At 52.9% G+C, this 15907-nt stretch overlaps 2 protein-coding genes across 4 annotated transcripts in view; one reads left to right on the top strand and one right to left on the bottom strand.

Moving 5' to 3' along the window:
• B4GALNT3 (beta-1,4-N-acetyl-galactosaminyltransferase 3) overlaps nucleotides 1-12158 on the top strand; it is a 98201-nt gene extending 86043 nt beyond the window's left edge. Inside the window, exons 10-20 of the mRNA XM_081129567.1 lie at nucleotides 454-597; nucleotides 1413-1522; nucleotides 2953-3053; nucleotides 3328-3389; nucleotides 4038-4833; nucleotides 6558-6874; nucleotides 7577-7730; nucleotides 7949-8021; nucleotides 8408-8561; nucleotides 9166-9292; nucleotides 11085-12158. Of these exons, the coding sequence (XP_080985693.1) occupies nucleotides 454-597; nucleotides 1413-1522; nucleotides 2953-3053; nucleotides 3328-3389; nucleotides 4038-4833; nucleotides 6558-6874; nucleotides 7577-7730; nucleotides 7949-8021; nucleotides 8408-8561; nucleotides 9166-9292; nucleotides 11085-11193 (2147 nt within the window). The 3' untranslated portion in view covers nucleotides 11194-12158. The remainder of the gene's footprint in view (nucleotides 1-453; nucleotides 598-1412; nucleotides 1523-2952; nucleotides 3054-3327; nucleotides 3390-4037; nucleotides 4834-6557; nucleotides 6875-7576; nucleotides 7731-7948; nucleotides 8022-8407; nucleotides 8562-9165; nucleotides 9293-11084) is intronic.
• A 1607-nt stretch (nucleotides 12159-13765) lies between these two features.
• NINJ2 (ninjurin 2) overlaps nucleotides 13766-15907 on the bottom strand; it is a 72008-nt gene continuing 69866 nt past the window's right edge. The window contains exons 2-4 of one of the 3 annotated variants that reach the window (XM_081128182.1): nucleotides 15677-15905; nucleotides 14978-15162; nucleotides 13766-14473 (exon numbers count right to left, since the gene is read on the bottom strand). In XM_081128182.1, the coding sequence (XP_080984308.1) occupies nucleotides 14996-15162; nucleotides 15677-15830 (321 nt within the window). In that variant the 5' untranslated portion in view covers nucleotides 15831-15905 and the 3' untranslated portion in view covers nucleotides 13766-14473; nucleotides 14978-14995. The remainder of the gene's footprint in view (nucleotides 14474-14977; nucleotides 15163-15676; nucleotides 15906-15907) is intronic. The other 2 variants (XM_081128180.1, XM_081128181.1) reach the window with 2 other exon arrangements.

Below are 15907 nucleotides of genomic sequence, written 5' to 3'. Positions count from 1 at the left end.
AATAACTAATAATAATAGCACATAAGTCATGCGGTGTTACAAAGATTAAATGGGTTATTTGTAAGATGCTTAGAATATGCCTGGCTTATTATTTAGTAAGTGCTATATATGTGTGTGTTCAGTAAATTAAACATACTTATAATGACAGATTTCCAGCAGATAGCAGTAAAACATTTTGAAGATGTGTCTTTTTTCCAATTCACACAAAAATTGTGGTGTGTGCTAGTCATGGGGCCAGTGGAAAGGGTCAAAGGGAGATAAAGAGCTGAAACCACAAGTTATGGGGGGCAGGGCTGGAGGGAAGAGGGTTGAGCACATCCTGTACTGTTCCTGGGGTATGCAGGACCCTTGACTGAGCCTCTTCCTGGCCCCTCAGAGAGGCAGAGCCTGGCTTCTGGGTGGGGTTTGCTCCAGGGCTCACAGCTGCCCTCTGTTCTTTCCTCCCTGGTCCAGATGAGACGTTCCTAAAGATGGATGAGGTGGGCCACATCCCACAGACAGCAGCCAGCCATGCAGGTTCCCCAGACTCTCTTCCCACAGATGAGCAGCCCCTCGCCGACATGCTTCAGCCTGACCCCCGTGACACCCTCTATCGAGGTGAGGCCTTGGTTGCGTACTACTCATCCAGTCTTGAGACAATGCACCGCCAGGTCCATGGTGTGGGTGGAGGAGACTCAGGAGACCTGTCAGTTCTACCACAGTGTCTCAAAACCCAGAAGATTGTAGTGTAAAATATAACATGCATACAGAAAAGTACAAAAGTATGTATGTACAACTTTACATTATAAAAATCATCACAGAGCACATATTTGTGTAACTGCCACCCAGGACTAGAAAGAACTAGAACCCAGAAGTTCCCCCTGGGTTCCTCTATAGTCACAAATCCCATAGTTTCTTACTGGATTCTGGCTCTTGTCACCCAGTGAGAGAAATATATTCCCACTAACATATTTAGAGTCTTAAACTCTAGGGAGTGTGTACATTTTAAAAGAGAACAAATTCATGTCCTGCACCCCCCCTTCCCCCGCTTCTTAAAAAAATGCAGTTACTGCACTGCGCTAGGGTGAAGCCTAGGGGGCCTCTTGGAAGTCTAGAGACTTCTCTAAACCTTGATTGAGGCTAGCCCTGTACAGAGATCCCAACTCAATACTGTGCCTTGAACTAGGGACAGTCTGAGTCCTCTGCCGCCATGGTGCTCCACGAATGCCAGAAGAATGGTGCCAACCTTCGTCTGGCAGCCTCAGCCAGTGGCCATAGACGCTGACCACAGCTGCTTCGAGTGAATACATAGGTGCCTGCTCGGGGCAGAGGACCTCAGCCCTCACCCCTCAGCCAGGAGCCTTTGTGGCTCTAAGCCAGCCCGTTTCAGGCTTTCGCCCCCATCCTCACCCCTCTTCCCTTGCTGTTCTCAGTGCCTCTGATCCCCAAGTCGCATCTCCGCCATGTCCTGCCTGATTGTCCCTACAAGCCCAGCTACCTGGTGGATGGGCTCCCCCTGCAGCGCTACCAGGGCCTCCGGTTTGTAAGTCTGGGGCCCGGACAGTGGGGGGCAGGAGTGAGAGAGGGCTTGCTGCCTATGGCTGAGATGGGGGCTTGTTGAGGCTGACTTCCCCTCCTCCCCACATCCATACCGGCAGACAGGATGGCCTCACAGGTCCCCAGGCTGGGAGAACTAGCATTCCAAGTTGCTTCTGGCCCAGGCAGACTGCCCTGCAAAGCCTGAGAGTGGAGTTCTGCCTCAGGAAGCCCCATACACCATTTCTGCCACAGTGATGATGTGAGGTGGGCTGGCGTGAGGCTTCTTACACTGTTTCATGGGCCATACACCCCTGTCCTGCCTGGGTCAGTCCGGCCAGCCAGCCAGCCAGTCTATTAAACTCATAGACAAGGCACTGGGGAAATGAACTATGGAGGGGAACTAAAGAGAATCTCCAGCCTGTGGAACCTGGAGAGGCAGAAGAACCCCGTTCCCAGATCCAGCGATGATTACGAGAGTGCTGGAGGCAGAGGGAATGGCCAGGACTCAGGATGCCTGGGTGGCATTGAGAAGGTTTTGGTTGGTGATTGCCTGGAGCTATGTTTAAGGGAGGCAAAAAGCAGTTTAGTAAATAACAAAAGGGGCTGTTCCAGGGTGGTGGGCGGTTGCAGGTAGAGGTGTAGAGGTTGTAGGAGAGGATAAGATGGCAGGAGGAGGAGGGAAGGGTCTGCAGCTGGGGAGAATGAGCTGGATTGGGAGATGAGGGACGCGTGCACTGGGGAGCTAGCTGGATCAGCGGTTATGTTAGGTCCAGAGAGCCCGGAGAGGAGGCAGAAAGAGTGGAGTGGGCCCTGGCTGGTGTGGCTCTGTTGGAGCGTCGACCCATATACCACAGGGTTGCAGGTTCCAATCTGTTGGCATATACCTGGGTTGCAGGTTTGATCACCGGTTGGGGCACATATAAAAGGCAACCAGTCGATGTTCTCTCACATAGATGTTTCTCCCTCCCTCCCTCCCTCTCCCTCTCCCTCTCCCTCTCCCTCTCCCTCTCCCTCTCCCTCTCCCTCTCCCTCTCCCTCTCCCTCTCCCTCTCCCTCTCCCTCTCCCTCTCCCTCTCCCTCTCCCTCTCCCTCTCCCTCTCCCTCTCCCTCTCCCTCTCCCTCTCCCTCTCCCTCTCCCTCTCCCTCTCCCTCTCCCTCTCCTTCTCCCTCCTTTCTCTCCCATTCCCTCTCTCTAAAATCAATAAGCATATTCTCAGGTGAGGAATAAAAAAAAGAGAGAGAGAGAGTGGAGTGGAATCCTGGTCTGCGTAAGCAGATGTTTCATTCAGAGCTCAGAGCAGCCCTTCTCTCCCCACCAGGGCAAGTCCCTAGGATCTGGGTGTGTGCTGAGGGGGGGGGCACTCAACTCTGGTTGGCTGATTTCTTACCAAGATCCCACCTTCTTTGTCCTGCTGCTTCTTTCTCTACCTCCAGGTTCATCTGTCCTTTGTTTACCCCAATGACTACACCCGCCTGAGCCACATGGAAACCTATAACAAATGCTTCTACCAGGAAAGCACATTCTACCAGGACAGGTGAGCAACACTGAATGAGGCAAGAAGATGGAGCTCTGCAGGAGCTAGGGTAGCTGCCTGGACCAGAGGGGCTGCACATGCCCTTCCAGCCCAAGGACCCTTGGCCCTTCTTGGGTTCTTCCCATACTCACAGACTCCCACGCACTCTCACTCAGCCTCCCTCCTCTGCTCTTGTCCAGAGCATGACTTTAGACAGCTGCTGGGACTTCCAGCAGAGCCTAATGCTTTGCCTGCAGGGCACCAGTGCCAGTCTGCCTCTCCCTTCCTCCTGCAGGTTCAGCTTTCAGGAGTACATCAAGATTGACCAGCCTGAGAAGCAGGGGCCGGAGCAGCCAGGTACAGAGTGAGAGCTGAGGCCTCCAGGTCAGGCTGGGAGGGGTGACCATGGTCTGTTTCTAGGAGAAGTTCAAACCATTCCAGCCCTTCCCCAGAGGAGCTTAAAATCCAAACCACACCCAAAGTTCAGAGCAGTAGTCCCAGCTTTTTCCATAGAAAGGCACGTGTTGTACAAGAACATGACTGTTGGTAACAGCCCGCTGGGTCAGCCGGAGGAGGTTCGGAGCCCTGGAGATTACTTGGGCTGTCCAAGGGCACACTGTCCTAACATGTCATTTGAGAAGTTCTGCTACAGAGAAGCACTTTCTTCCTGTGGCCTATCTTCCTGAGGCACTAGGGCCAGGCTAGGGCTGTTTGTTGGGATCCTCCACATGCCAGGCCCCTGCTAGGCACTTTGTGCACTTTATATCTCTCCATCTTCACCAAAACGCTGTGGAAGATGGATCATTATTCCCTTTATGCAAATGAAGAAACTGGGGTTACTGAGATTGAATGACTTGCCCTAGGTCACACAGTAAGTGACAGTGCCCAGGTGCCATCCCATCTGAAACCCCTTGGAGTATCACACATAATCATCAACCATCTTATATGTCTTCTTGGGGAAAGGTTGAGAACTCTGACATGAGGAACGGTTGTTATTAATGACAGGTTTTGAGGAAGGCCTTCTGGAAGAGTCCCAGTATGGAGAGGCAGCAGAGGTGACCCCTGACTCCAGTGACCAGAATGCCAGGATGCCAGAGGGAAAACAAGTGCCTACCTCCACCGCCGGGCAGGATGTCACTGACTACCGCCTCCGAAGCCTGCGGAAACTCCTGGCTCCACCCCAGGAGGGGCTGCTGGCCCCTTTTTCCAAGCAGAACTCTACAGCTCCCTTCCCAGTGAAGAGCAGCAACATCCCAGGCCAGCAGGCAGAGAAGAGGGAGAGAAAACCCAGACCTGAGCCCAGCCAAGATCCACCTCATTCTGACAAGTGGCTCCCTGGCCACCTGGTGGGGAACCTGCCTCAAATCAAAAGGCCCAGGCCCACTGGTGACAGCCCCAGGAAGACTCTAGGGCAGTCCCAGTGGCTTAATCAAGTTGAGTCATACATTGCAGAGCAGAGGAGAGGTGACAGGATGGAGCCTCTGGCCCCGAGGAAGGGTTGGCCTGGGGAGGAGGAGGTGGTAGCAGCTGCGGGCCAGGAAGTACAGGTGGAGGGAGAGGAAGAGGGTGAGGAAGAGGAGGAGGAGGAGGATGTGAGTGAGGTGTTCGAATATGTGCCCATGTTTGACCCAGTGGTAAACTGGGAGCAGACCTTCAGTGCACGGAACCTTGACTTCCAAGCCCTGCGGACTGACTGGATTGACCTGAGCTGTAACACCTCTGGCAACCTGCTGCTTCCAGAGCAGGAGGCTCTCGAGATCACACGGGTCTTCTTAAAGAAGCTCAACCAGAGGAGCCGGGGGTAAGGTAAAGGGCTCTCCTGGCGCCCGGGCTGAGGCATGTGGCCGTATGCTGGCCCAGGGGGGAGGGACCTGTGGGCTGGAGCAGGTTCCCCTGTTGCAGACTCCTGGACAAGGACAAGTGCCTGGAGCCCCTGCTCTCGGAGGTGACCTGGACCAGTCAGGTCTTTGTCCCACCATCAGGAAAGGTGCTAAAATGCCTGGGTTTCTGACCCAAGAGCACTGGGAGAGCCTGGCAAATGTGGTCCCCTGTCTCAGGGAAGGAACTAATAAAAAGACAGATCAGGTTGCCTGGCCAGTATGACTCAGTGGTTGAGCATGGATCCACGAACCAGGAGGTCACTGTTCGATTCCCTGTCAGGGCACATGCCTGGGTTGTGGGCTTGATTCCCAGTTGGGGGCTTGCAGAAGGCAGCCAATCGATGATTCTCATCATTGATGTCTCTGTCTGTCTCTCTCCCTCTCCCTTCCTCCCTCTGAAATCAATAAAAACATATTTTTTAAAAAAGCAGTCAGGCAAAACTGAGGCTAAAAGAGACTAATAGGAACCCGATATGGGCTAGAAGGGCTAGGGCAGAAAACATGGCTGAGTTCTTTGTTGTTTCAGTCATTTGACCAATCAACATTTTTTCAATTGAGATGAAATTTCCATACCATTTAACTTACATTTCAGAGTGTACATTTCTATCACTTTTTAAAGGCTCCCTAATAGTAGTTAATTCCTATTCCTCCCTCCTCCTAGTCCCTGGCAACCATTACTCTACTTTCTCTCACTATAGATTTACCTATTCTAGACATTTCACATAAATGCAATTATGTAATATGTGGCCTTTTGTGTCTGTCTTCTGACACTTAGCAAAGTATTTTCAAGGCTTGTCCGTGTTGTAGAATGTATTACGTATTTCAGTCATTTATATTGCTGTATAATATTCCATTGTATGGATATACCACATATTGTTTATCCACTCATCAGTTAATTTACATTTAGGTTGTTTCCACTTTTTGGCTATTTTGAATACAATGCTACTATGAACATTCGTGTACTAAGTTTTTGTGTGAACATGTTTTCAGTTCTCTTGGGTATACACCTAAGGGTAGAATTGCTGGGTCATATGGTAACTCTATGTTTAACATTTTGGGGACCTGCCAATCTCTTTTCCAAATCAGCTTCACCTTTTTACATTCCCATTAGCAGTGTGTGAAGGTTCTAATTTCTCTACATCCTTGCCAACACTTGTTATTTTCCTTTTTTAAATAACCATCCTTATGTGTGTGAAATGGTATCACATTGTGGTTTTGATTGGCATTTCCCTAGTGACGAATGATGTTGAGCCAACCAATCAACATTTATCTAATTGTGTATTATGGCACTGTTGATTGAACAAAGTATTTTATTAATTAGGGTCAACTTCTAAAGGAAACTCATTCATTGTATACAATCTCAGAACTATAAAAGAGTTTAGAGATCATCACAGCTCAATAGGTGCATTTTTAAAGATGGAGCCACACATACACACGCACACCCCAATCAAAAACAAGTAAAAGATAAAGATGGAAGCAGGGAACACTAGAGAGGTTAAAAACATCTTGCATAAGCATCTTAGCGAATGGTAAAGCTAGGACAAAAACCAGAGTCTCTTGACAATTGGCCTTGCAGGCTTTACCACACCATGCTATCCCACAGTGGGGGAGAGAATTACTCAAGCCCCCACCCTTTTTGCCATAGGAGATACCAGTTACGGCGCATCGTGAATGTGGAGAAGCGTCAGGACCAGCTACGTGGGGGTCGCTACCTCCTGGAGCTTGAGCTGCTGGAGCAAGGCCAGCGCCTGGTGCGGCTCTCTGAGTATGTGTCTGCGCGAGGCTGGCAGGGCATCGAGCCAGCTGGAGGGGAAGAGGCTGAGGCCCGGAACCTGCAGGGCCTGGTCGGCCCACACAACCGCCGGAGACAAGTCTTGAATGTCCGGACCCCAGAGCCCAAGCTGTGCTGGCCCCAGGGCTTCTCCTGGAATCACCGAGCCGTGGTCCACTTCATCGTGCCTGGTGAGCCTCCAGCTGAGCCTGGGCACTGTCAGCGGAGCAGGGACCCTAATAGTAATCAGGTCCCTGCTCACTGACTCGATCTTACAGGAGCTTATGAAAATGGCCACTTTACAGTTAAGGAACTGAGGCTCACAAGAGAAAAGTCACTAGTCTGAGTTTACATGGCTAGAAAGCACTGGAGCTGGGCATAGACACTGACCTGAGGCCAGCACTCTTTCTGTGGTACCAGGTTTCAGGGTTGGGTGTGATAATCTGCTGGGGTTGCATTGGGGCTTACAAGTGGTCTGGGTAGATAACCAGAGAGGGTACCTATTAGAATGGGTTAGCTGGTTTTTATAATGAGAAAGGGGACTGTGTAAGAGACAGAAGTGTAACAATGGGGTAGGACAGGAAATAGGGATGGTAATAAGATGGACGGAATCCAGGGTTACGCGTTAGAGCCTGGACGGTTACCATGCGAGGACTCTAGGCAAGTCCCAGCCGAAGGCCTTCTCAGGGGGCCTGCCCAGGAGACTGTGCAGGAGCAGGGTGGAGAGGCCCCTTCAGGCGAGCTGGCCTCTGTTGTGCAGCATTGCTCCTGGTTTCATAGCTGCGTTACCCCCGAGCAGAGGTCTGACTGGACTCCGTCACGCGGGACCCAGGAGTGGACATGCCTTCTTAGTGTCACCTCTGCTTCTTTCTCTCTGCCTCCCACTTGGGTAGTGAAGAACCAGGCGCGCTGGGTGCAGCAGTTCATCAGAGACATGGAAAAGCTGTTCCAGGTCACCGGCGACTCTCACTTCAACATCATCATCACTGACTATAGCAGTGAGGACATGGATGTCGAGATGGCCCTAAAAAGGTCCAAGCTGCGGAGGTGAGGAGGTTTCCTGGCTGGCGGGCAGCCTGAACCCTCTTCCTAAAGTCTCGGGATTGGTGGGTCCGGGGCAGAGCCAGAGGTCTCATCCAGCTTTGCTGATTCCCTGTCTCTGCGCATAATCCCATTTCCAGGCACACATCGTCTCTCCTCTGTGTCTGCTAATGGCCTTCAAGCCAAGTCCTAATGTTCAGGCCCTCTCCTCTCCTCCCCTGCAGCTACCAGTACCTGAAGCTAAGTGGAAACTTCGAGCGCTCAGCTGGACTTCAGGCCGGCATAGACCTGGTGAAGGTAAGTGGACTGGGAAGGGCTTGGGAGATGAGATTAAGGATTGGTTAAGCGGTAGAGGGACATTTGGGATGTGTAAGGCGGTCAGCTCCTCAGGGAGGAAGGAGGAAGGAGACAGGTGCTGCCAGGGTAGGACTAAACAAATGACAGTGGAGTATTTGTCCTGAGTCCTTGGAGTCTGTACAGAGTTGGGGGAGGAGTCAGAATTTACTTTCTGATTGTAAGAACTGTGCTCTGATGCCCGGGACCGTGGAAATCTGCCCAATAGTTTGTTTTGTGAAAGTTTGTCAGTCATACAAGTGGAAAGAACCAGGGGATTGTCCTAGAGAGTGGCTTGGTCTCCTAGCCCTGGTCAGAGGGTCTGCTGATCCTCCCACATCTGTCCCCAGGACCCGCACAGCATCATCTTCCTCTGTGACCTCCACATCCACTTCCCAGCAGGAGTCATCGATACTATCCGGAAGCACTGTGTGGAGGGCAAGATGGCCTTCGCCCCCATGGTGATGAGGCTGCATTGCGGGGCCACCCCCCAGTGGCCTGAGGGTGAGCCCTGCCCTGGGTTAGGGAGGGTAGGAAAGACCTCTCTGGCCTTGTTTCTTAACCCCAGAGCTGGAAACAGCAGCATCACCCTCCCTGCCCTCCTGCTCCTCTGCTCACCTGGACATTCCAGAGATGTGCCCCCAGGGCTGTGCTGACGGCCACAGCAATGATGAACATGGCCCACCCCATCTTCCCCTTTATTCATTCATCAAACGTTTATTAAGCATTTACTGCGTGCCAGACTCTGTACCCTGTGAGGATACAAAGATGGAAAGATAGGCCCCCTGCCTCTGGAGAGGGAAATGGCCAAGGAAACTGACACTCTATGCCTTTAGTAGCTATTGTTCTGAGATCCCACTGTAGGGCTATCACCAGCCCTTGGTTACTCCCTGGTAGGACTGCTGCTTTCACTGGACCCTGAACCTTGGCTCAGGGGCTTCCCCCCCAAAACAGTCAAGGGACTTGCCCAGATGTGACAGTTTTCAGCTGCAGGCACCCCATTGTCCATCTTTCAGAAAAGGCTCTAGGGATGCCACCTGGAGGCCTGCTTTATTCCTTCCTCCTGGCCCCTGGCTCACCTCACCTGGAGCTTCTTGTCTGTCCACAGGCTACTGGGAGGTGAATGGATTTGGACTGCTTGGCATCTTCAAGTCAGACCTAGACAGGATCGGGGGCATGAACACCAAGGAGTTCCGAGACCGCTGGGGTGGGGAAGACTGGGAGCTGCTGGACAGGTGACTGGGAAAGGGGGGCATCTGAGGGATCTGATCAGGAGAGGGAACAGGGCGAGAACATCCTAGACCCGTCCCCTAGGCTGCAGACTCCCCACAAGCAGGTGAGGGCACTGTACTTGGAGGAAGCGGCACCACTTACTGGGCTCCAATTACTTCCCTTGCTGAGACTCAGTTTCTCTGCCTGTGAAAAGAGAGGATACTGCTTCTGTCTCTTTCACAGGGCTGGCATGGAAAGTGCTTGGTAAACTGTCAGGGGATAAGAAAACGGATCTGTCCCAGTGTAAATGATAATGTTCTGAGCAGCAAGTAAGTCGCAGTGGGAGCACATGGCTGCATCCTCCAGGTTGGGGCTTCCCTTCCCTCCCAGCCGTCTGGGAAGGAAGATGAAGTTGTGGGATAGATAAAAGAGACAGGCCAAAGGGTCAGGGAGGACTTTGGAGCCAGCAAAAGAGGTCGTGTGGACCATTAAAGGGCAACAAGCTCTCCAGGAGGTCTGGGTCCCTGGGGAGAAGGGAGTTTCAGGGAGCAGGAAAGAGTCACTGGTATGAAAAGCCTCAGAGAAGGACACAGCAGGGAGCTGGCTGGGCTGGGACCCCAGGTCATAAGGGACTGTGGACTGCATGGTGAGGACGCGGAGGCTGTATTAGGATGAGATTCTTCTTTCAAGAAATTTGCTGCCAACAGAAGGGAAGGGAAAAAGGATGATACTTGGAGAGTTGAGCTTAAGGGGTAGGGGCAAAGGAGAGAGGAGAAAAATCCAAGAAAGAAAGGGTGTAATTGCTGGAACAGTGTCCAGGGGAGGTGGACAGGGTGAGGTCAGGAGCACCGGGGCAGTGGGGACCTTGGCAAGGAAGAGATACGCTTCTTCCTGAGAGACAGGGCAAGAAGCAGCCACCTGTCATTGGGAGTCTATACTGGCAGGTGATTCACATCCCTTCCCTCATTTAATTCTCCCCACACCTCTGTGAGGCAGGTGTAATCATCTCCATTTCCAGATGAAAAAACTGCGTCTTAAGAAGTTAATAACTTGCCCCAAATCTTGCAACTATTAAGTGCCAGAGGCTTAAATACTGGAAGTGTTTAGGCATTTTCCCTAGAGGGAAGAAAGGAAAGGAAGTGACAGTTCTACTAAGAGAATTTAAGGTGCAAAGGAGGGAGGCTGAGGGAGCTTGTATGGGATAGCCCAGCTTTCGTAAAGCCAGATCCAAGTAGATTCCCAAAGTGGACAGAAGCCTGGGCTAGTGATCACCTCCACCCCCATCTTCCTGCCCTTCTGGGAAGATGCAGCCCTCTGGTTCAGTTCTCAACCCTCCTGCCTCTGCGGAGGCCCAAGGAGAAAGAAACTGCTTCACATTCCAGTAACTTCCCCGCGTGCCCGGAGTACATGCCTCTGTGGAGGGACTCCCAGTGCGCTGTGCATTAGACAGGGGAGGGCCAGGGGCGAGGTGTGCTCCAGCCTCTGCCTGTCAAACACTGTGACATGTGCCCTGCTGGCTGAGTGCTAGGAACTGGGCCGAGCACCTACGCCCACCTGCTGTAGCTTTTACTCCCACCCTCCAGTGTGTGTGTCGTTGTCCTCTTTCTGGATTAGCAGACAGGCCCTGAGAGGTGACGTGACTCATGGGGAATGGAGCTGGGATTCAGACTCAGGCTGGCTCCAGAGCCCACACTCTGCACTACCCCGTGCTCCTGCCCTGTGGAGGGCCAAGCAGGAAGCAGGCACCGGGTCTGCTGTATGCGGAGCCGGCTGCCTCCTGTGCCTCTGTGGCTGACCCTGCCCTCCCCCACTCAGGATCCTCCAAGCAGGCCTGGAAGTGGAGCGTCTCTCCCTCAGGAATTTCTTCCATCACTTCCATTCCAAGCGAGGCATGTGGAACCGCCGCCAGATGAAGATGCTGTAACCCCGAGGGGTGGCCCACTGGACCGACCACTTCCTGCTCCTTGGCTTGCGGCTGCTCCCCCCAGCACCCTGCTGACTGCTGGGGGAAGCGAGGTGGGGAGCAGAAGCCATGGCTGGGCCCCAGAGGCCTCAGCACTAACACCCCCACTCCACCAGGAGCTGCCCCCTCACAGATAGCTGCCAAGGCCCCTCCCTCCATCCTCTGGGCCGCCAGGTGGAGGACTTTGGGAAGGGCGGCCTGAGGGGCTGCTCGCTCACGGTCACAGAGGTGGAACAGCTCCTGGGAGGCTGCGCAGTTAGGTCAGGGAGGGGAACACCGGCCTGAGTGACACCATCCTAAAGCCTCAAGGTGCGTGCCATCATCCACCCCGTGTTCCTTACAGGAGCAGTGACCAGGAAACTCTTCTATTGGACATATTTTATTGTTTTGTTTTTTCAATCAGAAAAGCAAAACTGTAACTGTCCAGACCCAGCATTGACCCTACATGAGGGGGATGGAGTAGTGCCTTTAGGGCGTGTCCCCACTTGCATACCTCAGACCCACTCCTGTGTAGAGCTGTGTCCCTCGGTCTGTGACCCGGCAGCTGATATAATCAGAGGAGCTGGCCCCACGGGGAGCACTTCCTCCGCTCTACCCCAGGCTCGTGCCTTCCAGAGACACGCACATCTCTCCCAGGTAGTCACTGAACAGCTCGCCACCGGTTAGGGCATTAACCTTACCCTCCATGTGGCGCTAACTTCAGACCCATCAGAAGCACAGAACTGGCACCCTCTTCCTGGTGCCACAGGGGGGTTGGGAGACAAAGTGGTGGGCAGTGGGCTCATCCCCGGTGTTTGGCATGTAGGCCAAGCAGGACAGGCAAGATGGAAGGGGCGGGGAGGAAAGGGGATGTGGGTGTAAGTAACCCATGACTTAGATGAGAGGAGGGGGTTGGAGTCTAGCAGGAAGGGATGAAAAGGGAAGTGGAAAGTGGTGAGTCCTCGCAGCCCAGCTCCCCCAGACGTGCCCTCCTGCAGGGAGAGCCCCGGGTGGCCTTGAGTGGAAGAGGAAGGGGTGGGGGTGAAACTGAACCATAAAACAGGGACCAGGGTAGGAAGTGGCAGGGCGACAGGTTTGGGGAGGTGAGGACATGGGTCTGAGATCTCTTCCCCGAGTGGAAGGGAGCAGGGGCCAGGAGGAAGTGAAAAGTGAAGCCAGTTCAGGGAAAATAGCCCTTGGCCTCTGTAGTCTCGGCCACCCTTTCTGTCACCTGATGATCACGCACTTATCTTGCACTAAGGATCCCCGGGTGCCTTTGTGGTGGGGATTTTTCTACTGCTGCTGCCTCTGCCGCTGCTGCTGAATTACCGATGGTGCATTGGACACTGGATCCTGAGCTCCAGTGGCTGTTTAGGGAGGCGAGCACGGGGCTCCCTGCTGTGAGGAAGGGCTTATGGGGGTGCAGCAGGGCCCTGAGGACAGTCAGCCAACCCAGGCTCCATGCTGTGACAGTCCAAGGCACAGCATTTGAAGGGCCTACCTACTGGGCCCTGTATTCACCAAGAGCATAAACTTGGCATAGGGGAGAATGGAGCCTGTTGAGAACCCTTGAGCTCGAAGAGCATCCTTTCCTCTGTCTTAAGAAATCACAAAAGACAAGGACTTTTCAGTGACTCTGTGGCCTATGGATGCCCATGTCCGTATCTACCCCCTGGGCTGTAGCTCTTTACGGTCCCTGCTCTAGCTCACTGCCTTTGGGAAAGGTCTGTAGGGAGTAGGCAAGAGCCACAGTTGGCCGGCTGCGGTGCTAGGTTTCTTTCTGGGGCCACTCATCACTGGGCATTCACTGGGAGGCTGAGCCAGTCCAAAGGACCCTCCTTATTCACTTCTCCTGATAGCAGGAGCCAGCCCAGCCTCCCTTGCCCTGCCCACCACCCCCTCTCGCCCTGGCTAGTGCCTTGTGTTTGTTACCTCCACACCATCTGCCTTAAGGGGGAGAACCTGGCAAGGAGTCCTACTCTGTAGGGAAATGTCTAGGGTGGGGGAGGGACTGGGATGGTGGGAGGGGAAGCATTAAATACAGCATCTTTGTAGAAAACAGAATGGCTCTTGCATTTTCCTGTTGCCCATCATGGTGGGAGAGGGTTGGGTTGGGAGCCCCAGGGTTCCCATCTCTGTCCTTTGGCCATCAGGCATCTGAAGGACATGCCAAAGACCCTTCCACACCACCTTCCACCCATTACCATTTGTTTGGTGCCTGCCGTGGGGCAGCCTTCTCTGCGCTGTGGTTTACTCAGAAAGAGGATAACACTGGTCCTGTATGAGGAGCTCACAGTCTGAGAGTTAGACCAGGCATTTTCTGTTCCGCAGATTAATGGAGTTGGTGGTTTCCCTGAAGCGAGGCTGGTGGACGCCCTGGGTGAATGAGGCTAGAAATAGGGCCAGAATCGTCTCGGTGAACAGTAGAGAGGAGCTGAGGTGTGGCTTATTCTAAAATAGCAGACAGTCTAAAAACCTTTTCTGCTTCAGCTGGGGATGCCCTGTTGATGCTTTACAGGTACAGACTGACCCCCCAATTATATTTGGCATAAACATAAATCAAAATAGTTTATGTTTCTCAAACACATGCCTAAGACAAGGTGCGAACATGAAAGCTCAGACAGGCTTATGGGAGGTTTTGAAGAGTGTGCAGACACACATCAGTCTAGAACTGACAAATCTGCCATTGGTGTAGCAGATGGTAATTGGCCCAAGGCATGTGGGGCCTGAGAAGTTGACTCAGAGAACAACCCAGAGGAGAGGGAGTGATGTAAAAGCCTTTTCTCCTTCCAGGCTTGGAGTTTGCTGCTTTGAGCCCTTGCCAGGACACAGATGGAGAGGGCAGCTTAGATGCAACTAAAGACATAAAGGTTGACTTCAGTGGATTTGCAGATCCCTTTATAGATAGAAATCATTCCATTTTACCTGGGAAAATAGGCCTGGGGATGGATGGGGCAAAGGGAAGGAATGGAGTAGAGTCAGAACGAGAGCCCTTAAGCTGGTGGACTTGGCCTTAAGTTGACATGCGTCAGGTGCAGGTGCTGCCAAGAGGAAAGGTTGGCACTACCCCAGTCTGAGCTCAGGACTCTAGACTAAGATGGAATTCACTTAGACCAGTAAAATATCCCATCTTCACTCGGGTGCTGTAGTAGGAAGCAGGCATCTACATTGCCCTTTCAGGAGCTCCCAGGGGCTGTGGAAAGTGCCCATCAGCCTGACAGGTGAGGGAGGAAAGAGGCAGGAGCAGCTCCAGATCCAGCAGCTGTGGGGGAAGCAGAGAAGAGGCGTGAGGCAGTGTTCTCAGATTGCAATGTGCCCTCGATTCCCCTGGCAGCCTTTACAAGATGCAGGTGCTCACTCTGTAGAGCCAGAGTGGGCCTGAGATTCTGCATTTCCAGCAAGCTTCCAGGTGCTTTTGTTGCTATTGGTTCATGGACCACAGTTTGAGTAGCAAGAACTGCTGGACAATGCCCAGGGGAAATCCCATATCTCCATCTTGCCAGAGGGGCAGAGCCAACCACTAACTACATTGCATCCCACCCATCTCATTCTGTGGAAAAATCTGAGCCTAAACTGAAGGAATAGCACCATTAACAGCACAAGGGACCTTTCCGAGTCCCCATCCAAACTTCTCCAAGATCCCCTCCTTGCCCCAGATCTACTCCTTTTGCTTGGAGAGCATTTCTCTCTTACCCCAAACCCCCAGAGGTGAGAAAAGGGCCACCTAGGGAGCCTTTGGGCCTGAGGACCTCCCATCTGCCCTCACCTGGGTCCCCAGCTGAGCTCAGAGAGGATTCCTTGAGGTCCTGGCTGCCAGGAACCCTGTCTTATGTGCCCCGAAGGCTGTGATGAAAATATTGATGACAACAGTGATGAAGACCAAGATGGTGGCAGCATTGTTGAGCTGGTTTAGTCGCCACTGCTTTTCTACCTCATTCAGGTTCAGCCGTGCTGTGGAGAAGTGGAGAGTGAGAGGTAAAAGTCAGGGTGGTGGCCACAGCCTGGAACTTTCCTCACAAAACCCACTGGAGTTCAGAGAAAGTCTGGCACCTCAGAGATCCATGTGACAGAAATCAAGGGAGCTGGTATCGTTGCACTAGAGCCTCTTCCCTCGTGACCAGTGTGTGGGATCCATGCTTCAGAGAATCGGGGTTTGGGAACTTACACTGGGCCTTCTGAGTGGAGATACGTTCCCACACAGAGGTGATGTGGAACTCCCCTACAAGTCAGTGAGGACACCAGCAGCATTGTGGAGTGGCCACTATATGAAACACCAAGAGCCAGGGCAGGGCGCTGGGCATCACTGTGTAGGTGTTACTGGGGCATTTGTAGGTACAGAGGCCTAACTCCAGGTTAGTGTATGGCTGAGAAGTTGATATGTGCAAATGCAGGGTGGTACAGGGGGACACTTGGGGCTCATCTTCCCACTAGGGGCCACGGAGGCCAACTCCAGGTCTGGGCTCACCAATGACCATGAGGAGGATTCCGATGACGACCTGCAGGACCAGAGAGATGCTGATGAGAGTGATGAGAGTGGCATAGTATTGAGACGACGGCCCTTGCTCCAGCACCGTTTTCAGCCGCATGGCATTGGACATGAAGAGAGCCACATCCAGCATGCTCTCCGCCACGCTCTTCTTGGTGGCATAATGATTCAGGTTGATGGGCTGGCTCCCGGTGTTGGGGTTCCCAGGCT

The sequence above is a fragment of the Miniopterus schreibersii genome (genome assembly GCF_964146895.1).
Source record: "Miniopterus schreibersii genome assembly, chromosome: 2".
NCBI lineage: Eukaryota > Metazoa > Chordata > Mammalia > Chiroptera > Miniopteridae > Miniopterus > Miniopterus schreibersii.
Note: the sequence above shows the minus strand (reverse complement) of the source record. Positions and strands in the feature narration are given on the sequence as shown.